The 24,629-nt window shown below is 41.6% G+C and overlaps 1 protein-coding gene across 4 annotated transcripts in view; it reads left to right on the top strand.

Annotated features, from left to right (window-relative positions):
• Positions 1-24,629, top strand: part of SPNS2 (SPNS lysolipid transporter 2, sphingosine-1-phosphate) — a 180,015-nt gene that overhangs the window by 135,043 nt on the left and 20,343 nt on the right. For all 4 annotated transcript variants that reach the window (XR_012750524.1, XM_075336368.1, XM_075336370.1 and 1 more), the window contains exons 6-11: positions 4,733-4,863; positions 5,864-6,016; positions 7,320-7,509; positions 14,306-14,371; positions 20,178-20,276; positions 24,151-24,314. Coding sequence is in view for 3 of the 4 variants with exons in the window: in XM_075336368.1 (XP_075192483.1) it covers positions 4,733-4,863; positions 5,864-6,016; positions 7,320-7,509; positions 14,306-14,371; positions 20,178-20,276; positions 24,151-24,314 (803 nt within the window). In the remaining variant the exon portion in view is untranslated. The remainder of the gene's footprint in view (positions 1-4,732; positions 4,864-5,863; positions 6,017-7,319; positions 7,510-14,305; positions 14,372-20,177; positions 20,277-24,150; positions 24,315-24,629) is intronic.

Raw genomic sequence — 24,629 nt, 5'->3', positions numbered from 1 at the left:
TTTGACTCTCTCTCGCTCTAAAATTTTGCTGGCATATCCAGTAAGCAACTAGGGAGTTGTAGCTATAGTAAAGGTATAATTATGTCTTTACTGAACAACCAAAAATAGAGAACATTTACTTCAAGATTCTTATTGTTTAATGTTTCAGATTGTCTTCTGGACATTTCCCAGAACTTATGTATAATGAAGGAAGAGGTGCGGATTGGACGTACTAAACACCATTGTAAAAGCTATTTGGCTGTTATATAAAAAAAAATGTAAAAAAATAATTACTTCTACACAATTTATTTGTAATGTGTCATAGCGTAGTAACATAGAACATATCTGACTAATTACATGGTGTAGGTGTGAAGTATAAAGAGAAGGAAATCCATGGTAATACCAATCTCATGTTTCAAGAAGAGTAATCTCAGGCAAGGTAAAGACCATGGATCAAGAAGTGTAAGCTCAGGCCATGTACAAACCATGGACCAAGAAGAGTAAGCGCATGTTATGTACAGAGCATGGATCAAGAAAAGTAAGCTCAAGCTATGTATAGACCATGGACCAAGAAGAGTAAGCTCATGTGATGTACTGACCATGGATCAATAAGTGTAAGCTCATGTTATGTATAGACCATGGACCAAGAAGAGTAAGCTCAGGCTATGTACAGACTATGGATCAAGAAGTATAAGTTCATGTTATGTACAGACCATGGACCAAGAAGAGTAAGCTCAGGCTATGTACAGACCATGGATCAAAAAGTGTAAGCTCATGTTACAAGGAATGAAAGGCCTCCCATATGATGAGAGGTTGAAAAAGTTAGATATGTTTAGCTTAGAAAAAAGACGTCTCAGAGGAGATCTCATTTATATCTATAAATACATGTGTGGTCAATATAAAGGACTGGCAACTGACTTATTTCTTCCAAAGACAATACTAAGGACCAGGGGGCACTCACTGCGAGTGGAAGAAAAGCGATTCCGGCAGCTAAATAGGAAAGGGTTCTTTACAGTTAGAGCACTCAGACTGTGGAATACACTACCACAAGAGGTAGTAATGGCAGATACTATAACAGCTTTTAAAAAAAGGCTGGATGATTTCCTCAGTACACACTACATGGTTGGTTATAAGTGACTTAGGGCCCCGTCACACTAAGCAACATCGCTAGCAACATCGCTGGTAACGAACAACTTTTGTGACGTTGCTAGCGATGTTGCTGTGTGTGACATCCAGCAACAACCTGGCCCCTGCTGTGAGGTCGTTGGTTGTTGCTGAATGTCCTGGGCCATTTTTTAGTTGTTGCTGTCCCGCTGTGAAGCACAGATCGCTGTGTGTGACAGCGAGACAGCAACAACTAATGTGCAGTGAGCAGGAGCCGGCTTCTGCGGAGGCTGGTAACTAATGTAAACATCGGGTAACCAAGAAGCCCTGTCCTTGGTTACCCGATATTTACCTTTGATACCAGCCTCCTCCGCTCTCACTGCCTGTGCTGCCGGCTCCTGCTCTGTGCACAGATAGCTGCAGCACACATCAGGCAATTAACCCCATGTGTGCTGTAACTAGGAGAGCAAGGAGCCAGCGCTCAGTGTGCGCTGCTCCCTGCTCTGTGCACATTTAGCTGCAGCACACATCGGGTTAATTAACCTGATGTGTGCTGTAACTAGGAGACTGGGGGCTGGTCACTGGTTGCTGGTGAGCTCACCAGCAACTCGTGTAGCCACGCTCCAGCGATCCCTGCCAGGTCAGGTTGCTGGTGGGATCGCTGGAGCGTCGCAGTGTGACAGCTCACCAGCAACCTCCTAGCAACTTACCAGCGATCCCTATCGTTGTTGGGATCGCTGGTAAGTTGCTTAGTGTGACTGGACCTTTAGGGACGAAATGTAGAATTGGTGGAGGAAGGTTGAACTAGATGGACCTAGGTCTTTTTTCAACCTATGTAACTATGTTATGTACAGACCATGGAGCAGGAAGAGTAAGCTCATGTTATGTACAGTCAGACCATGGACCAAGAAGAGTAAGCTCATGTTATCAGACCATGGACCAAGAAGAGTATGCTCAGGTTATGTACAGACCGTGGACCAAGAAGAGTAAGCTCAGGCTATGTATAGACTATGGATCAAGAAGTATAAGCTAAGGCGGGCTTTACTCGTTGCGTCATCAGTAACAATATATCGTCGGGGTCACGTCGTTAGTGACGCACATCCGGCGCCGTTACCGACATCGCAGCGTGTGATCCCTAGGAGCGACGATCACCGATCGCAAAAACGTCAAAAATTGTTGATCGGTGGCACGTCGCTCCTTTTCATAATGTCGTTACTGCTGCCGGTACGATGTTGTTTGTCGTTCCTGCAGCACTACACGTCGCTGTGTGTGAAGCCGCAGGAACGACAAACATCTCCTTACCTGCGTCCACCGGCTATGCGGAATGAAGGAGGTGGGCGGGATGTTATGTCTCGCTCATCTCCGCCCCTCCACTTCTGTTGGGCGGCCGCTTAGTGACGACATGGTGACGTCGCTGTGACGCCGAACGCATCTCCCCCTTAAAGGAGGAATTGTTCAGCAGTCACAGCGATGTTGCCGACCAGGTATGTGCGTGTGAAGCTGCCGCAGCGATAATGTTCGCTACGGCAGCAAGCACCACATATCGCATGTGCGACGGGGGCGGGTGCTATCGCTCTCGACATCGCTAGCGATGTCGCAGCGTGTAAAGCCCGCCTTAGGCTATGTACAGACCACGGACCAAGAAGTGTAAGCTCAGGCTATGTACAGACCATGGATCAAGAAGAGTAAGCTCAGGCTATGTAAGACCATGGATGAAGAAGAGTAAGCTCAGGATTTGTACAGACCATGGACCAAGAAGAGTAAGATCATGCTATGTCTAAACCATGGACCAAGAACAGTAAGCTGAGGTTGTGTACAGGTTATGGACCAAGAAGTGTAAGTTCATGTTATGTACAGACCATGGACCAAGAAGAGTAAGCTCAGGCTATGTACACACCATGGACCAAGTAAAGTAATCTAAGGCAGGGACCTATATACAGACCATGGAGCATACCCTGATAACACCATTTACAGGGGTTGAATGGAATAAACTAATTGATAAGAACAGGAATTTTTTTCAATTAAATAAAATAACCATTACTCACCGCACTGGTGGACACAGGCAGAAGAGGGCCCCTGTGCAGTCCACCAGCTCATCATAATGCATCATTCCACCAGCTTTGTAGGTGAAAGTGGGCCCCTTCACCTTTTGGGCCCCTGTGTGGCTGCACATTTTACACTAATGATAAGTCTGCACCTTACTCACCTATTTGATTACCCACCACTCCACTTTAGCTGGTTTCTGACTGCTACAGCATTGGCATAATTTTGTAATCACTGCAACTAAACTGGTATCAGCACTGACAGGACCAGTGATTGGCTGCAGCGGTCACCTGAATGATGCAGGACGCAGGGTTTGAATAGATGAGCAATGATTATTTTATTATTTTAATACATTAACTGCTGTTATTCTGTTTTGTTTTTAATTCCTTGAGGAAACCCAAATGTGTGATTCTGTAATCCAACCCCTGCCTGTTTATTAGAAGATCATGATTTAGCACACGTACCCTTAAGGCAGCAGACTGAAAGCCTAGGTGCTTGGAGCTATATGTCTAGAGGCATCATCTCTGATACTCATTAGGATTAAACATATGCTAAGTACGGTACTCAAGACTTAAGGCCCCGTCACACTAAGCAACATCGCTAGCAACATCGCTGGTAACGAACAACTTTTGTGACGTTGCTAGCGATGTTGCTGTGTGTGACATCCAGCAACAACCTGGCCCCTGCTGTGAGGTCGTTGGTTGTTGCTGAATGTCCTGGGCCATTTTTTAGTTGTTGCTGTCCCGCTGTGAAGCACAGATCGCTGTGTGTGACAGCGAGACAGCAACAACTAAATGTGCAGGCAGCAGGAGCCGGCTTCTGCAGAGGCTGGTAACTAATGTAAACATCGGGTAACCAAGAAGCCCTGTCCTTGGTTACCCGATATTTACCTTTGATACCAGCCTCCTCCGCTCTCACTGCCTGTGCTGCCGGCTCCTGCTCTGTGCACATGTAGCTGCAGCACACATCAGGTAATTAACCCGATGTGTGCTGTAACTAGGAGAGCAAGGAGCCAGCACTAAGCAGTGTGTGCTGGCTCCTGCTCTGTGCACATTTAGCTGCAGGACACATCAGGCAATTAACCCGATGTGTGCTGTAACTAGGAGAGCAAGGAGCCAGCGCTCAGTGTGCGCTGCTCCCTGCTCTGTGCACATTTAGCTGCAGCACACATCGGGTTAATTAACCTGATGTGTGCTGTAACTAGGAGACTGGGGGCTGGTCACTGGTTGCTGGTGAGCTCACCAGCAACTCGTGTAGCCACGCTCCAGCGATCCCTGCCAGGTCAGGTTGCTGGTGGGATCGCTGGAGCGTCGCAGTGTGACAGCTCACCAGCAACCTCCTAGCAACTTACCAGCGATCCCTATCGTTGTTGGGATCGCTGGTAAGTTGCTTAGTGTGACTGGACCTTTAGAGAACACATACTAATGACTCTGATCACAACCTTCCAGCATTCCTCATACGTCTCTAATGTAATGACATTGAACATGACTTTTTTTTTTTTTTTTTTAAATAATAATTATTGTTTTTTGGGATTGAATTTATCACTTCTTCGCTGTAGTTAATATATTGTACAAAATATATTAACAAATGTATTTCATGTCCTAAGGTCTCCCCGGTGCTTGGTATGATAACGGGAACTCTAATACTAATATTTGTACCAGCCGCAAAGAGAGGACACACAGAACAACTAAAGGCGCGGAGTTCTTGGTTCCGAGATATGAAAGCCCTGATCAAGAAGTAAGTCAACTGAGCTGCTATAAGGGGAAAACAAGAAGGGGAACGGAATGAATGCCGTGATCAGGGCCACTCCTGATCTGTACAACACTGTGCGTACCATCCTAAGACAGAATGTGTATGTGCAACGAACATCTCACTTGTCCAATAGCTTTTGCTTTAAGTGTCACATTAGTGTTCTGCATCAAGATATAGTTCACATGGTGGGCGCTAGATTAAGAATCACTACATTTGTACTTGGGACTCATGATCAGGGCATTATTCCATATTTTACGGGTTGGTGATGCCATGTGTCAGCAGCAGCATAGCTTGGCTAAAGAGGAATAATAATAATAATATAATAATACATTTTATTTCTATAGCGCCAACATATTCCGCAGCGCTTTACAATTCAGAGGGGACATGTACAGACAATATGAGACAATATAAAATAACAAAATTAAGATACCAGGAGGAGTGAGGGCCCTGCTTGTAAGCTTACAGTCTAGGAGGAAATAGGGGAGGCACAAAAGGTGAATGGGGGGGAGAAAAGCTTGTCATATATGGTCCAGCCATTTATTTAATAGGGGATTCAAAACCAGCTGCGTGGACCGGTCAAAAGCCAGAATTTATACAGGTACAGAATGTAAAAAAGTACATGGAAAGGAATGGAGTCAGAAGATACAGGGGACAAGAATTGGAAGTAAATTTTTTATGAAGGGCAGAAAGGGACTAGATTAGATCAGGGCAGTGAGGTGATAGGCTAGTCTAAAGAAATGCGTTTTTAGGACCCGCTTAAAGGTGTGGATGTTGGGAATTAATCAGATTGTTCTTGGTAGTGTGTTCCAGAGCATAGGCGCAGCTCGTGAGAAATCTTGAAGACGGGATTGGGAATTTCATAAAGCTAGCAGAAATCCTATTAAGTACAGAAAAGGAAGCAAAATCAATTTTCAGGTCACATCTGGCCTGCTGGGCTGCCTTATTTCAGGCACTTAATTTGTGCATTTTCTATTTATTTTGCCAGTCGCAGTTATGTCTTCTCCTCTTTGGCAACGTCTACAGTGTCATTTGCAACTGGGGCTCTCGGTATGTGGATTCCTCTCTATCTGAACAGAGCTCAGGTGGTACAGAAAACAGTGGAGCCTTGTAACTTTGGACCCTGCAGCACCAAAGACAGGTAATTTATGAATTGGTTTGAAAATTCTTAAGGCTACGTTCCCAAGATGCCTCTCTGGGGAGTTTTTGATGGCGTAAATGGTGTTTTTGCAGCATTTCTGCACCAGTTAGGTTACGTTTTTGAGTGCTTTTTTATCGTGTTATTCCGCGGTTTTTATCTTTTTGATATGCCATGTTTTAAATATAGCTGCTTTGTTTTGGATACTTCCTTTGACAAAGCTTTATGTGAGGATTACATGCTTTCTTAGTGCATGTGTGAATTCTTACTTGCAGATTTTAAACATCTGCTGCAATTTTTGTTGTTTTTTTTTATTTTTTCCCAGAAACATCTGCACATAAAACTCAAGAGAAATTGACATGTTGCGGATTTTAAACATGCACCACAGTGGGCAGGGGCTTTCTATAAATCCCATCCATTTTGCTGGAACCGTAATAGTTTCACAGTGTTTAAGGTTGAAGGTTGACTTAAGTCCATTGAGTTCAACCTATGACCAACATGTTGATCCAGAGGAGGCTAAAACCCCTTACTACAGACAGTAAGAGCCACATTAGATGAAAAAATTCCTTCCCGACTCCACATACTGTAATCAGACTAGTTCCCTGGATCAACGTCCCATCACAATCTAGTGCACATAACAAGTAATATTATATTTTTCAACAAAGGCATCTAGGCCTCTCTTAAATTTTAATAATAAATCAACCATTACAACATCATGTGGCAGAGAGTTCCATAGTTTCACTGCTCTTACAGTAAAGAATCTGCATCTGTGATTATGATGAAGATGCTGTGGTTTGGTTTTTTTGCAAATTCATTGGGAGAAATGAGCCTAAAGGTACAAAGGTTTTGTATTTATTAATAACTGTGATCCAATTATGTATGCCTAGAATATTTCTGCAATATTTTTTTATCTCTGTAATAAATACCCCCCTGTAATTAGAGAATATCTGACACCTCCCATGTTAATTATAGCATAGAGCGCCATTCACATGAGGCTCTTGCCAGTGCAGACTGCAGGGGGCTTATGGAATACAATGGACACCATGGATTGATGGATATTGATTCATTTTATATTATGGTTTCCCCTGAAATAATTGCTGATTAGGGATCACCAGGAGGGGGACACACATGAAGATCAGGGTTGTTCTAGTTTATTATTTGCTAACATTAAACTTCCCACTGTGCGATTATTAGCAAAGAAGAGAATTCATGCAATTAAGAGGCTCTTACAGTTCTGACACTTGTATACCAGCGCTCTTGTGGTTCCCTATGTCCATGACAAGTCTGTCTATCTTTTCTTTAACAGTTTGATTTTTGGAGCAATCACCTGCATCACCGGCTTTCTCGGAGTGATAACAGGGGCGGGAGCTACTAAATGGTGTCGGCTGAAGACGCAACGCGCTGACCCACTTGTCTGTGCTGTAGGCATGCTGGGATCTGCCATCTTCATTTGCTTGGTCTTCGTTGCTGCCAAGAGCAGCATCGTAGCTGCATATGTAAGTCACTTTACTAAGGAAATCTTTTCTCCTATGCCTTTCTGCTGTTCTAAATAATTCCTGCCCAGTGAAGCTGAAACAAGCCTTCTGTGCGGCTCAGCTGGTATCCAGATTGCACATGATCTGAAATTATTCTACTCCTGTTAAAGAACTATTGCCACCCACTCAGTCACTATTGCTTCTGGCTTAGCCCTCCTTCCTGATGCAGATAGTGTATTCTTACATGTATAGCTGTTGTCATTCCGGTCCCAGAGTATCTTTGTGATAAAATAGCATTAATTAAGTTTTTATCAAATTTGCATCTTAATTTCCTCATTTACAAGGTTTAATCATCTTGGCAGCCTTGTAAGTGCTGCATTTATGTGATATATTACTAATCAAAGTTGTAGTTTGGCTGTATAAGTCATCGAAGAAAAGTGAAACATACCTTGCTTGCAGTTACTCAATGCGCCAAAGTGGAAAAATTAAGCTTTGAAGACAAATACAAATAAGCCTGTGAGTGTATTGAGGTCACTATACTATAATATCTCTAGTCTGATAATTGAGGATCTTTAGACAGGTTCATTTTAGAGCAGTAACCGTTTAATATAGACTGTATTAAAGGGAATCTGTCAGCAGATTTTTGCTATGTAATCTGAAGACCGCATGCTGCAAGGGCTAAAACATAGAATTCAAGGATGCCTGTCTTGTCAAGGTCTGATCTGCTATTTTATTTGCTTTGTTTGTTTAAGCAGCAGGACTTATCATTGCTCTGACTACAATGTCATGCGCACAGGAATCCTTCACGCTCCGCTCTCTCTGATTGGCACCTCACTGTCAATCTACAATCTCTATTGAGAGCCTGGTGTGGCGGGACAGCTCTCTCAGCTCTGCTACATGGTTAAAGGCCGTTTTACACGCTGCGACATCGCTCAAGCAATCTCGTTGGGGTCACGGAATTTGTGACGCACATCCAGTCGCTTTAGCGATGTCTTTGCATGTGACACCTATGAGCGATTTTGAATCATCGCAAAAACGGTCAAAATCGCTGATCGGTGACATGCCCCCCTATTCTTGAATATCGTTGCTGCTCGGTGTACGAAGCAGTTCGTCGCTGCTGCGGCAGCACACATCGCTATGTGTGACACCGCAGGAACGAGGAACCTCACCTTACCTGCTGCCGCCCGCAATGAGGAAGGAAGGAGGTGGGCGGGATGTTACGTCCCGCTCATCTCCGCCCCTCCGCTTCTATTGGGCGGCGGTTCAGTGACGCAGCTGTGACGTCGCTGTGACGCTGAACGAGCCGCCCCCTTAGAAAGGAGGTGGTTCGCCGGTCACAGCGACGTCGCTAGGCAGGTAATTAGTGTGACATGTCTGCGCGATATTGTGCTCCACGCTCAGCGATTTTGCCCGTGTCGCACAACCGATGGGGTTGGGTACGCACGCTAGCTATATCGGTCACGATATCGTAGCATGTAAAGCGGCCTTAAGTCTAAAAATTCTGATTGTGTCAAAAAAGCTACACCAAATAATCTAAGTGATACATTGTTGGATTCAGGATCTATTTGCCTATATTATGCTGCTCTCAGATGCGGAAGCAAAAACCTGCTCACAGATTTCCTTTAAATGGGCTTTCTGCATTGCTGTAGTACAAAAAGAATGAAGGATTCAGGATAATATAGGAAATTCTTGAATATAAAACTTAGTATTTTCTCATGTAATTCATTATAAAAAATGCATTACTGTGTCTCAGGAGGAATACAGGGCAATCATTGAGAACTTTGGTGCCTTACATTAGTAAGCAAGATGCAAGGCAAATGAAAATTGACATAGCAAGTTTCCTACAAAAATCTTCCAATACCTTATCGATCTGTTTCTGATTTGTGGATTCATATTATAAGCAGGGTCCAAACCTGAAAAATTACCGTAAATTTTGGTGTCCTAGATAAATGTGGCAGGACGGTCACTACAGCAATATATTACCGTAGAATATATGACATATGCTAGTTTCCATAGATGACTGAATAGAGACCGTACAGAAACCTGACATATCTGTTGTTTCAATATAATGCAATCATTTCCCTTTATACTAGAAGAATTCTCTAACCAAGCTTGAATGATAAACTGCTGTACCAATGATTTTAGACACCAGTAAAAATCCAGTGTATTCTAAAAATATAGCTGGAATTCACAAGGATTTTAACACCACGGCATACTTGCCAATGCAGGTTTATTTTCTCCAGAAAACGTAATACTGTAAAATTGGAACAGTCAATGCATTGTACATGTACACATAGCTTTTATGTAGCTGTTCTGGGAAAACAAAAGGAGAGCAATGACTTTATGTGAGCAATAGATCTGCTCCATTTTGGAGGGAAGCAGAAAAATGTTTGTATGGGGATACTTAAAAAGCACTAACTTTGATTCGTAACAACTCATCCGGCCATTTAAAAAAATAAAAAACTGCAGAATTACGCAGAGGAAAAATGATTAAAGCAGAAATGTAGGTAACCAGCTAGTTATGAAACACAAAGTTGCTTATAATCCTGCATTATCCAGAATCCTGACAGCTGCACTGGGAATCTATTGGAAATACATATTATCATACTCATTATACTTGAAAAGACTCGAGGTCACTAAGTTCATCCTGCCTTGGGCTGAGCGGTTTGGTCCAGAGGAAGACAAAGCAAAATCCCATGATTGTAGCTACTTGTGGAATTTAAGCCGGGTCCCACATAGTAGTCAAATATTTTCCTACCTACACCATTTCTACATTAGTCACCCCCTTTTTTATTCCCTCTCTCAATATCATTCCTTCTCACATAAAGGTATGGACCTTCTTAAATTCTTTCATCAAACACTGATAGTGCATTCTAGACCTTGGTGCCAGTTACAGTAAAGAACCCTTTCCTCGTCCTTACTCCGCCTTTCCTTTAAATGTAAATTAGTCTGTATAAGCGTAGGGATTACTGTGCAGTATGATTGAGCCACATACGCTCATTAGCAAATATAGCAAGCTTAATTCCCTCTCCTTTATTGTCACTTTGGGCGACTCTCTGCTAATTACATTTAATAACGTTGGTCTGGCATACTAACAGACTCCCCTTAAAGTGTACCATAATTGTAGAAAAAGACATGGATATGTAGAATTTGTGTTTTTCAGCACCTTTCACATAGTTTTGGTGCTGTGTGGCGACCATTGCTGCTGTGATACTGTGCCTGTAGGGTGGGGTGGCCTAGAGCCATGGGGGCTTTGCCTTGCAGCATGGGCTGTGGGGTGCCAGGTCACTCCCCCTGCTGGTGCACTGTCATTTTGTCAGTGGTTGACACAAGGCACCGCCGCACCTTTAAGCTCAGGGACTGCCTGAGAGGTTCATTGTCACATGGTAGTGTTCTTCATACAGCCTGACCAGAATCTTAAGCTAAGAACCTCATTCTCAGTTTTGTAAATTTTTGCTTAGTTGCACACTATATATTCAATGTGCAGTCCATGTCATTTTCTAAAGTAATAGCTCCCTTTAACCCCTTAACGACCGCCGATACGCATATAAACGGTGGTCATTCAGGGGCCTTATTCTCTCATTACCGCTTTAAAACATCGATCGGGAAAAAGGGAATAGCGCCACTGGGTTAACTTCCCAAAGATGATAGTACATGACAGCTGACACCTGCTGTCATCTGCACCAACCAGTTTTGAACCAATCAGGGCCGATTATCCCTGTAAATACCACTGTCAATTGCGACAGCAGTATCTAACTTTTTAAAAAGGGGTTAAAGGACCCCCTTTGGCAGGATTGACCTCTACAATCATAATATTTTGTGCCGATCGTTACCATGGTGCCCTGGGGTCATCTGTTGACCTAAGGGTATGGTGGAATGTAAGAGCCTGGTATAAGTTGGGTATTACAGGCAAAGTCAGTGACTCACTGACAGGTCTCATGTGCTGCTGTGCCTTAGTACAGCAGTGTATGAGACCAGGGATTAAACTAAAAAAATATGGGGACATACAGTACAGACCAAAAGTTTGTACACACCTCATTCAAAGAGTTTTCTTTATTTTCATGACTGAAAATTGTAGATTCACATTGAAGGCATCAAAACTATGAATTAACACATGTGGAATTAAATACTTAACAAAAAAGTGTGAAACAACTGCAAATATATCTTCTATTCTAGGTTCTTCAAAGTAGCCACCTTTTGCTTATAAAATATATAAAAAATAAAGAAAACTCTTTGAATGAGAAGGTGTGTCCAAACTTTTGGTCTGTACTGTTTGTGGGTGTTTCTGCATTTTTACACCTCAGGGGCTCTGCAAATGCAACAGGTTGTGTTGTCCAAATTTGTGTTCCAAAAATAAAATAGAGATATTCACTTTTCGAGCCCTGCCATGTGCCCTAACATTAGTTTTTGACCATGTATTGGGGTATTACTGTGTTCAGGAGAAATTGCGTAACAAATTATGGGTCCGTTTTATACTATTATTCATTGTCAACATTACAAATTTTTAGCTAAAACATTTTAGCAAGAAAAAAAAATGTAAAACAATGTCATTTTCACATCAACATTTTAAAACATTTTGTGAATTACCTTTGGGTTCAAACTGCTCAACACAGCCCTACATAAATTTCTTGATAGGTCTAGTGGGGGACTCTGCTGTGTAGGTATGTTAGGGGCCCTCCGTAATCTATTTCAGCCAAATTTGTTTTCCAAATTTCAAATATTGCTCCTCCCGTTCCGTGTCCTCCCGTTTGTCCAAACACAACTTTTGACTACATGTGGGTTACCTCCGCGCTCATAAGAAAGTGGGTAATGAACTGTGGCCTCCACTTTTTTGTGTTACCAGTTGTAAAAATGCGAAATTTGGTGCTAAAGCAAAAATTTTTGTGGAAAAAATGAAAATGTTAAATGTGACGATCTAATGTTATCAAATTCTCTGAAGTACCTTGGGGTTCAAAATACTTACTATACCCCTGGATAAAATTTTTGAGGGGTCTAGTTTTCAAAATCGGGTCACTTGTGAGTGTGTGTGTGTGGGGGGGGGGAGTTTCTGCTGTCTAAGTACCTTCAGGGCCCTGCAAATACAACAAAGTGCCCGCAATCTATTTTGGCCAAATTGCGAAATGTTCAACATTTTCTCAAAATTTCCGATTTTGTTTTTTTATACAATTAAAACGCAAGAAATGTCCTAATAAATTTACCCCTAACACGATTTACAATGTGTCACAAAAAAAAACAGTCTCAGAATCACCGGGATCCATTGAAGTGTTCCAGACTTATTACCTCATAAAGTGACACAGGTTGGAGTCCTAAAATTTGGCTTGGTCATTAAGGTCAAAATTGGCTCCGTCAATAAGGGGTTTGAGGGTGCTTGTTGGTTGCACATAGTTCCATTTGTGGGGAAAACCATAAGCAGGTGTAATTGAATATAATCCAAATATAGAAATGTGTTAGCATTGCTTATTGTATAAGAGCCAGTGTGTGCAGCCAAGGCAGAATGGAGCGGAGGCATTCAGCATGCAACGATACTGCTCTTCAAAGACTAGATGGACAATAGGACCAGAACAAGAATACAAATAGTGAGCAGAACAAAACAATATCTGGAAAGACAGTCTTACTAAATACACAGGCAGTGGAATGGGTGGTTTTATATTATCAACATTAACCATGTGGATGCTAGAGTATAATACATCAAAAGCACACTTTCCTTATATCCATATAATATTCAGACCTCAATAATGTCACAATATACTAATAGCAGAGTGAAAGGACTGAGCTTAGATCATACATTTAGGTACAGAAATATTTGGAGAGTGACCGAATCTTTGGGGGTCTGCATGCCACTATTTTGGATTTGCAGTGCCACTCCAGAGGACTTTTTTTTTTCACCAGCCCACAGTTTTATACACTCACCTTCCGGCGTCTTCAACTTTTTTGACATTGCTCCGGTCCCATGGTGCCAACTTAAGACCCTAAATTTTGAGTGTCCGGAAGTCAGCGTTACGTCACAAGTCTATGAGAGCAAGAACAAGGCTTTCATAGACTTGCATTGAGTTGTGACCTCCAGCATGCTCCATGAAACACTAGAGCAGCCGACTGGCCTGAAAGTGCCAGAGTCCGACGGACAGACGCGGATAACAGATGAAACGCTGGAACGTTAAAATAACAGTAATGGCAGGGCATTTAGATTTAAAGCCCCGCTCCAGCACTGTAATAAAAATACGGCTGGAGTGGTACTTTAAAATGAAACAACTGAGATGCAATTAAAGTGTGAAACGTGAAGGAATTGCAATCATTTTTCTTGTTTTATTTCAACATCAATAAAAACATGCTAGGGCGGAAGCGGGGTGCACTGTGAATGGCCTCCGTTTCACATGAAACAACGCTTCTACGGGTCCCAGTGTAGATTAAGAAGAGTATCATGTGTTTTAGATTGGTATAACTACATATTTGGAAGCCAAGTACTCTTTAGTTAAATTCTCTCCCGACTTCTCTGGTGGCAACTTCTCTACAAAACGATTGAATGTTGAAATTCAGAAGGCCAGATACTTCTCTCCTCCGATATCATCTGTCGGGTGAGAGTTGTGAGGCCCCCTTACACATTAGGTAGTTGGTCCATGTCAACTGGTTTGGACAATTTTAGTCTAATCTATATTTTAGCCAAGCCCATGTGTACGTAAATTAGACATTTTATAAACTTCTTTTGGGATATTTATTATATTCAGAGAATAAAACGTTCTTTAGTGATTAAGTGATTATGAAAATTATCAGAATTGCATCTCAATTCCTTAAATTAATGGAAAATATTTAATTTTGACAGATTTGCATATTTGCTGGGGAAACTTTGCTGTTTTCTAACTGGGCTATCACCGCTGATATGTTAATGGTAAGTAAGAATATCTTTAGGTTTATCTACATATCATTTGTTATATTGATTGCCACTAATGTATTAACAGGAGAAGGACTTGGGTATTCTGGTTACAAATAAGCTGAGCAGCAGCACTCAATGTCAGGCAGCAGCTGCTAAAGCAAACAAGATTTTAGGGTGTATAAAAAGAGAGATTAGATCCCGTGATCCCAATGTATTGTTAGCCCTCTATAAATCACTTGTAAGGCCACATCTGGAATATGGGATCGCGTTTTGGGCTCCACATTTTAAAAAGGACATTCAGAAGTGAGAGTCAGTTCAAAGGCGGCTAACTAAATGACTACAAGGAATGGAAGGCCTCCCATATGATGACAGGTTGAAAAAGTTAGATATGTTTAGCTTAGAAAAAAGACGTCTCAGAGGAGATCTCATTTATATGTATAAATACATGTGTGGTCAATATAAAGGACTGGCACATGACTTATTCCTTCCAAAGACAATACTAAAGACCAGGGGGCACTCACTGCGAGTGGAAGAAAAGCGATTCCGGCAGCTAAATAGGAAAGAGTTCTTTACAGTTAGAGCAGTCAGACTGTGGAATGCCCTACCACAAGAGGTAGTAATGGCAGATACTATAACAGCTTTTAAAAATGGGCTGGATGATTTCCTCAGCACATACAATATTGTTGGTTATAAATGACTTAGTGACCAAATGTATAATTGGTGGAGGAAGGTTGAAATAGATGGACCGAGGGCTTTTTTCAACCTAACTATATTTACATGGGATCTGGCACTTCAAATTATACTGATATTTTCAATATGTAGCTGTGATCCTGGCTTCTTTGTTATATTGTTCTATCAGCTATAAAAAGAGATGTCCTATTATCCGATATAATTAGTGGCAGAGATATTTTTTAATATACAGTTTTGTAAAATTTAATTTTTATTCTAAGGAACAAATTTATTTACTGTAGGTCTAACACTCTGATGGACCGGAGACTGGACGACCCTACACATTTTGGCTATTAGAAAGCATGCAGCAGATTAATTTCACTCTTTTGTGCATTAAAATTAGTACAAAAGGTTTCACAGACCAAAATTTATTAATACTTGCAGCCAACTGCCAGAGCTCTCAAGGGTGCTTTACACGCTGTGGCATTGCTAGCGATAGCGATGTCGTGCGCGATAGCACCCGCCCCCGTCGTTCGTGCGACATTTGGTGATCGCTGCCGTAGCGAACATTATCGCTATGGCAGCATCATACGCACATACCTTTTCAGCGACGTCGCTGTGACCGCCGAACAATCCCTCCTTCAGGGGGGAGGTGTGTTCGGCGACGTCACTGCGGCGTCACTAAGCGGCCGCCCAATAGCAGAGGAGGGGCAAAGATGAGCGGCCGGAACATGCCGCCCACCTTCTTCCTTCCTCATTGCCGGTGGATGCAGGTAAGGAGATGTTCGTCGTTCCTGCAGTGTCACACATAGCGATGTGTGACGCTGCAGGAACGACAAACAACCAGCGGCATGCCCCACCAACGATATTATGAAAAGGAGCGACGTATCAACGATTTTTCAAGTTTTTGTGCTCGTTGATCGTCGCTCCTTGGTGTCACATGCTGCGATGTTGCTAACGGCGCCAGATGTGCGTCACTAACGACGTGACCCTGACGATATATCGTTAGCAATGTCGCAACGTGTTAAGCACCCTTTAGAGGATTGGATGCTGGGATGCCAACCAATCTCAAGAGGTTGAGCTTATGAACTTTTCCATTCATTGTCTGTGGCATTACATATAGCAATGAAATAGCTAAATACAGCAGAACGTAGGCTATAAACAGAGTAGTGGTGCACAGGCTCGACCTCCGCTTCCATTTCAGACAGATGTCTGCACCAGCCACATTCTCGGGATAGGTGTTGGTCCCAGCGATCAGCATCCACTTGATCACAAATCCTTTAATTTAAATGACTGTACTTGTATTATATTACAACATCAATTCTGAAAAAGCAGGAACGCTGTGTAAAATGTAAAGAAAACAAGAATGCAATGATTTGAAAATATTATAATCATTTTTTATTCACAACAGAACATAGAACATGTATGGCAGAAAGTTAGACTTTTCCCCTTTTCATTTTAAAAAATTGACTCATTTAGAAATTGATGGAAGCAAAACATATCAACACAATCCCGAAACGTTGCCAACCTTTGTAGGCCAAAACTCATCTAAAATGGACTGAGGTAAAATGGAAAACTGTTCTGTGGTCAGATGAATCAAAATGTGAAATTCTTTATGCAATCCACAACCTCAAGTGGAAAAAGACTATCCAGCTTGTCATCAGCACATGGTTTAAACCCTATATCTCTGACAGTATGGGGTTCCATTAGTGACTACCACATTCGAAGCTTACACATCTTGAAAAGCATTATCAATGCTGAGGAGGGCAACTGCGAGGATTTTTTTTACAACATATGTCCCCATCCAGGTATATACTTCAGTGAATGCTAAACAACAAACTGCATCCATCACAACAGCATGGCTTCACAGAAGAGTTTGGGTGATGAACTGGCCTGCTGCGGTCTGGACCTTTCACCCATACCAAACGTTTGGTGCATTTTAAATGATAAAATCTAGCAAAGAAGACCCATAACTGTGGAGCAAATAGAATCTTATGTCAGACAAAAATGGGAATGTATTCTTGTGCCAAAACTCTAGAAATTGGTCTCCTCATTTCCCAGACATGTACAGACTGTTGTAAAAAGAACACACAATGGTAGACATGGCTTTGTCCCATCTTTCTTGAGTAGGGATGAGTGGACCTGGACTGTAAAAAAGTGACAGCTGTGGGCTGTTAATAACCCCTCAATACCCCTGCATCAGTGCAATCGGGAAGAGCCGGGTAAAGCACTGAGCCTATCACATCTAATGGCACTGACAATATCGTGTAGCTAAAGGTTGCTATTTTTAGGCTGGGGGCAGCCTTATAACCGTAGGCCTCCCCAGTCTGAGAATATCAACCCCAGCTGCCGGGCTTTATGACAGCTGGTTCTCAAAATTGGACGGAACTGCACATCGTTTTTTTAAATGATTTTTTACATTAAAAAAAAAAAAAAAAAAAAAAAAGCCGCATGAGGTTCTTCTTATGTTGATACACAGCCAAGATAAATGCAGGGCTGGGCCTGTAGCCATGGGCTTTATCTGTTCTGGGTATCATAATATGGGGGGGGACCCTATGCCAATTTTTTTTTTTATTTATTCTTAGACCTCAATGCTGACTCACAGGCAGGGTCTGTGAGTGGTTGCAGTCAGACGCTCTCACACAGGCTTTGGGAATGTCTGACTGCAACCAATCAGAGATACCAGGAAGGCCTGTAGGCGGGGAAAAAAGGTGCGCGACCTGGAAGCAGCTTGACACGGAGTCTCGGTGAGTACACCGCGTCTGCTCCTACCACCCTTTCCACCACCATTTTTAATCGCTGGATTCTGGTCCCCATAGACTTATATGGGAACCTCGATTCCAGACTGGAACCAGATTTTAAAAAAAATTTAACAGGGATCTGCTGGTCCACTCATCTCTATTCTTGAGATGTATTGCTGCTATCAATTTCTAAATGAGTACATTTTTTAACTTAAGTGGAAAACTGTCTAATGTTCACCTTCTGATCTCTGTTCTATGTTCTGTAGTGAATAAAATATGGCTAGCAGAGATTTCCGAATCATTACATTCTTTTCTTTACTCAGCGTTAAAACTTTTTCGGAACTGGGGTTATATATGAATGACCTAGAATCTCCTGAATATCTGACTTTAACTTCTTCTCTTAAAGTTAATCACATTCAATGCTTTTTGTGTTTTTATTGCTTTAATGTATCCATTAGCTATGCATTCCTTGACATACTTTATGCAGCGAGTATAAGGAAAAAAAGTTCTAAATATAATCTAATAGTAAGAGATGAATAGTTCTAGCGAGCAGTTCTTTGACCTCAAAAGCTTTCATTGCAATTGAGCCTCGAAATGTCTATTCATTCTAACATTTTAGTGGAATAACTTGAAGCTTGAACTGTGTCTACTTTTGTGTGCTTGCAATATACATTTTATTCAAAAATAAAATGTTCCTTGGTTTACTAGGGTCATCCATAAGGGCTAATTCACCCTTACCTAACCCATGCGAAGCATTTAAAATCTCTTATTTAGGCTTGCATAACTAGGAGAGTGTAAGCCTGGGTTAGTTGCCCGATCATGGTCATTAGGAAGAAGGGAAGTGACTATATTCGGAGGACAGTAGCGATCCCTTTGCGCTAGGCAATTTATGTTGTCATCATCTTAATAAAGCACTAACATTATATTAATACTATAAGGACTAGTGTAATTTGCTGCCATTAATATTCCACACAAGTCACACCATCCTACAGAGCTGCAATCGCACTGTGTGGGTGCCTGTAATGTGACACATTGAATGAAACCTCATATAGCCAGCTCATTGTAGTTCATATGGTGGCACCCATACTCAGAATTTCCTGGCAGATGAACGCATAATCTCCTTATGTGTTGTCATGCACATGAAATCCTCGCTCATTAAACCAGCATTTGTTAAATCTCTCTAATTTGTAGAATAGGCTAACCATTTAACTTGTTCTTAAGTTGTTGAGTCACATCTCTCATCTAGATGATTCCCGGGCTATTGTTTCAATGACCCAGCTTTCGAAATGGAATGTCCTACACCATGTTTATAATCTTGTCCTGGAATGAAATAATCTTGACCATAGTCTACTGTAGGAATTTCCTATTCAACCTATTCAAGTAAACACAAGGCTGCGGCCATGGATGTTTTATTTTAAACAGGAAGCTTCTTGAATACTGTGTTCTTGTTTGATACGTCAAGATAGCTCCTATCATCCAGTAACACACTATTGTTTCCTTCATCAATATGGAATAAAATAAAAAAGCATACTAGTCAATAAATAAGATGTCCACATTGAGCCATCGTAGCTCTGCCAACAATCTAGGATCAAAAACATGCTTATCTTAGAATAAAGAAAAAACAAGGATGCAAACTGGGTCTTGAATTCTCTCTATTTATGGAGGTTATGGTCTCATTGTTTTATAGTATAAAGGCCACTTTACACGCGGCGATATCGGTACCGATATCGCTAGCGTGGGTACCCGCCCCCATCGGTTGTGCGACACGGGCAAATCGCTGCCCGTGGCGCACAACATCGCCCAGACCCGTCACACTACTTACCTGCCTAGCGACGCCGCTGTGACCGGCGAACCGCCTCCTTTCTAAGGAGTCGGTCCGTGCGGCGTCACAGCGACGTCACTAAGCGGCCACCCAATAGAAGCGGAGGGGCGGAGATGAGCGGGACGAACATCCCGCCCACCTCCTTCCTTCCGCATTGCGGGACACAGGTAAGGAGAGCTTCCTGCGGTGTCACACAGAGCGATGTGTGCTGCCGCAGGAACGACGAACTACATCGTTACTGCAGCAGCAACGATAATCGAGAATGAACCCCCATGTCACCGATGAGCGATTTTGCGACGATGCAAAATCGCTCATAGGTGTCACATGCAACAACATTGCTAAAGCGGCCGGATGTGCGTCACAAAATCCGTGACCCCAACGAGATCGCTTTAGCAATGTCATAGCGTGTAAAGCGGCCTTTACCTGGTGGTTGTTATACTACCTAGAAATAAATGTCTGTATTAAACCTAAAATATTCTTTGAAAGCAATGTACTACTTTATTACATAATGCCCACATCTTAGAATGGAAGCGCTGAATGCAGAGTGTTTTTTATTATTTGTCTTACACTTATGTCTTATTTTGTACAGTACGTGGTTATTCCAACCCGCCGTGCCACAGCTGTAGCTTTGCAGAGCTTCACATCACATCTTCTTGGAGATGCTGGGAGTCCATACCTTATTGGCTTTGTAAGTACATGACAGTGGTCAGTGTGAATGTAGTAGTACTCTAGTATGTGCATATGTATTTTTGTATACTTTTATTGAGCTACAGTAAAATGTAGTAAAATTAAGATGTGATGAAATATTCATGATTATTGAAATGTGTAACATAATGATATGTATATGATCATCCTGAATTGTAAAGCGCTGCGGAATATGTTAGCGCTATAGAAAGATTATTATTATTATTATTATTATAATGAGGCTGATGACTTCCTTACATTTGAATCCTATTCAAATGGCTTTCTAGGCTCTAGACACATTTTTGGAGTCTCTCTATGTGACTGCAAATTGTTGAATCATGACAGTGTGCAATGTGCACAGTGCCACAATTTCCCTGCATTCCCAAAGAGAATGGGTGGTCATGTGATTGCAAATACGTGATTTCCATAGTCACAGTCACATGCAATTAGATTATCATCCGATGTGCTCGATGTGCTATTGAAACCCCTGTAAAGGGAATCTGTCAGCAGGTTTTTGCTATGTAAGCTTACGAATGTTGTAGGGGTTAAAAAAACAAAAAAAACAACTATGTCCCTGTTATCTGGCTCCGTGCTGTTCTTTACTTGAAACTAAAGGTTTTTTTACTTGCTAATTATCATTGCTAGGTCTAGCTGGCACGTGCATGGCAGTCCAGCGCGCCCCCTCTGATTGACACCTCACTGTCCATGTACAATCTCTATTGATAGCCTGGTGGGGGTGGGAACAGCTCCTTGGGTTCTGCTACATGACTAAAGCTAAAAATTTAGATTCTGTCACAATGGCTGCAGTCAGTAATCTAAGTGTTACATTGTTGGATTCAGAATCTCTTTGCCTACATCATACTACTCTCACATGAGTTAGCAAAAACCTGCTGACAGATTCCCTTTAATGAAAAAGAGATTTGTAAATACTCCTAATGCATCTTATAAGGTGTGTAGGATCATGAAGTTAAAAAATTAGCATTTTAAAGTTGTTCCCATATTGCAATGTTTTGCATATGCCTATGTCATAGCATTGTCATGGCTGGGGATCCAATTTGTTAGATCCACGCTGATCCTAAAAAGAAATGAAAAGCGGTCCTTTGACTTTTTTCCTGCTTAGATGTGCTTCTGTGAACTTACTGTGCAATGAAGGAAACACAGCTAAAGTGGCGTTATAGTTCTTTCATTCTCAAGATCACAGGAGGCATACAGTTAGATTTCTTCACATGAGGAGGAAGTTACATATTGTAGTGAAGTACGAACACTTCCTGTAGTGGAAAAACCCTATTAAAGTGGATAGATCGGTAAACCACGGATAAACTAAAAACACAGTGATAAAAAAATGTCAATCAGACTTTACCATACAGAGATTAAGCTAATATTAAGGCCACGTCACACACAGAGATAAATCTTTGGCAGATCTGTGGTTGCAGTGAAATCATGGACATATTGTTCCATTTGTACACAGCCACAAACCTGGCACTGATTCTCCACAATGTCACTGCAACCACAGATCTGCCGCAGATTTATCTCTGTGTGTAACAGGGCCTTTACAGTTGCGGGGTGCAATTTTTTTAAATTGACTTTTTGGTCAAATTGGTCTAGATGTGAGAATAATTTCATGGAAGAAGCTTTAAAATCCAACTCTTCAATATCAAATCTGATATCAGAATAAGAAAACCCTTTAATATATTGTGTTGTTCTATCAGAACTAATCAGCTGATATTGCTATGGGAGACTGCGTCCTGCCAGGCCAGCAAATAGAGTATTACATGCAATATTGTATTGCATTCAGATGATGGGTGGTCTTAGTAAGAAAATAGTCTCAAACCTACAAGAACAGGCATTGCTCATAGAGATTCCCCTTCTATAATACCAAAATGCACTAATAGGACATGGACAGGGGAAGTCTTCATGAGACAACTTCTTTACTCAACCAGAAAACTGGTGAGTTCAAAAGGCACGGAAATGAATCAATATTTTATGTAGAGAGTAGTGATGAGCGAGTGTGCTCACCACTGTTTGATACATGATTGAGCATTGGGGTGCTCATGATGCTTGGCCGAGTATTGCGGGTGCTCGGATGTGTTGTGCATGAAACAAAAACACAGAGAGCCGGATGCCTTCACTGAATGATTTGAGCCGACACCCCAGTGCGAGCCATTTGTAGTGTCTCAGTGGCTCTCCAGGGGGGTATAAAAAAAGGTTTTGGATGTAGTGTGTCAAGATAAAAAAAAAAACTGCCTTCCCCAATAAATGCACCACTTATGGCTGACTGTATATGGGCGGAGAGCCGAACTGCCCAATCAGTGACTTCCATTATACTCATTGAGCCCTTTCAGGGTGTCTGACCTGATCGCCTTAAGTAACAAGCACCCGTGCATTTTAGTGCTCGCCCATCTCTAGTAGAGAGAATCATGTGTATTCTGTGGAACATGATCACTTGATGGTGAAGACAGTCAGCAGTGACGGGGCTGATTTTAAGAACCACAGCTAGCTTGTTCCCTCATATTATATAGATATTGCTGAAGAACAAGACAGGTTGATTTACTACTTTTCACAGATGAGAGAGTTATAAACGTGCTTCAGTCATCAGGCTAATGACACCAGTGTGTACAGCGGGACTAAGTGTGGAATGGCTGTACACCTCGGGATGTTTCCAAGTCTGATGCACATACTTCATAAACTGAAGATAGAAGATGAGTCGTAACTGGAAGGAGTCTGCAGTGCCGAGGCTGAACTGTTCCCTAAGAGCCTGTCTGGCTCAGCGTGCACATCACATTTTAGGACTGCAAGGCCATTTCACAGTTGCAGTTTCATACATTATTCTAATTGCTTTACTTCCAGCCCTCCGTGTGAAGGTTTTATGGCAATACGAGGCTTTACTGAAAGTATCAGCAATTTGTAAAGTAACGTAAGAGAAAATTCCATTAATATAACTATTTACACAGTGCTGTCTTTACATAATGGAGCTCGATGTAACAGATTTTGAGGATCAGCCGGAGAAGATTTTTATCATGGAGCTGAATGATGAACCATATAAGGTCAATTTTGGACTATATGATGTACACTTCGTGAAGCAACACTATATGGGTTGAAAATCTCATGGACAGCACCCAATAAAGAAAAATATATTGTTTTTTTATGAAGCTTTAAGTTATATGATGTTCCATTGCCATGATAAAATCCCGAGTGGTTTAATGACAGATAGTTGCCATCTGGCAAAATGTCAATATCCTTTTGTTATTTGCATATTGTCGCATCCCTCTATTCTGCACCTCCGTAAACAACACCCTTTGTACCTTAAAACTCAGCCATATTATACCGTAGACATTCTTCAATCCTTCAGCAGTTGTCCTTAGTCACTGAAGTTCTACTACTATATGGTTAATTTTGTATTAGATTTAAGAAAAATAATACATATAATTGTTAATATTTGGAATATCCTCAAAAATAATACCAGATGGTCTTTGCATCAGCGACATTCTACCCATAATCTTACAATATCCTCTATGCACTGAAATTCTAAAAATAATTTCTGCACCCTATTAGAATGTAAAATGCAAAATGTCAGTGTTAATAGTTTGTATGTATTTATTTTTTTATTACTGTTGAATCACAGCATAGCACTCCATTACTTACTGGAAAAATGTCCAGACCTCACAAATGACCCTGGTGCGATGAAAACTGGCACTTTGTGTTTTCAGACATGAGTGCACAATGGTTGTTTAGCTAAACCTAGTTTTCCTCTGTAGTCCCCAGTGCCCAAGTCATTAGGCAACCAGGCTAAAGTGGATTTCCTCTTTCGTAGAAGCAAATTGTTCTATTTCAATAGGTTCGGGGAAGCTGTTTACATGTCTATTGTTTTTGCTTCTCAGATCTCAGACCTGATCCAAGAGAATACCACGAAATCTCCATTGTGGGAGTTCCTAAGTTTAGGTTATGCACTTATGCTGTGCCCGTTTGTGGTTGTTTTGGGTGGAATGTTTTTCCTGGCTACAGCACTTTACTTTTTAGAAGACCGTGCCAAAGCTGAGCAACAGTAAGTGGAAGTTTACTTGAAATCTGTATGGTCTATTGGTTGTCTAGTGGAACTAATGAAAATAAGTTGGCTCAATCAAATTTCATACTACAGTAGCCAAATCAGTGCAAGACAGTTTGTAAATGTCTTTCTTAAGCATTACAAAGCTGTTCGAATCTATGACCCAAGCACTTAAAGCGTACCTCCTTTCTTCAAAAGGAAAATGATTATACTGAAGGACTCTGAATTATAATCATTTGTTGAAATCACTCTATTAGAGGTTTATGTGGTTTACCAACAGCACGGACCACTTGAAGTCCATGCTTTGGGCTGCAC

The sequence above is a fragment of the Anomaloglossus baeobatrachus genome, chromosome 2 (genome assembly GCF_048569485.1).
Source record: "Anomaloglossus baeobatrachus isolate aAnoBae1 chromosome 2, aAnoBae1.hap1, whole genome shotgun sequence".
NCBI classification, from domain to species: Eukaryota; Metazoa; Chordata; class Amphibia; order Anura; family Aromobatidae; genus Anomaloglossus; species Anomaloglossus baeobatrachus.
Note: the sequence above shows the minus strand (reverse complement) of the source record. Positions and strands in the feature narration are given on the sequence as shown.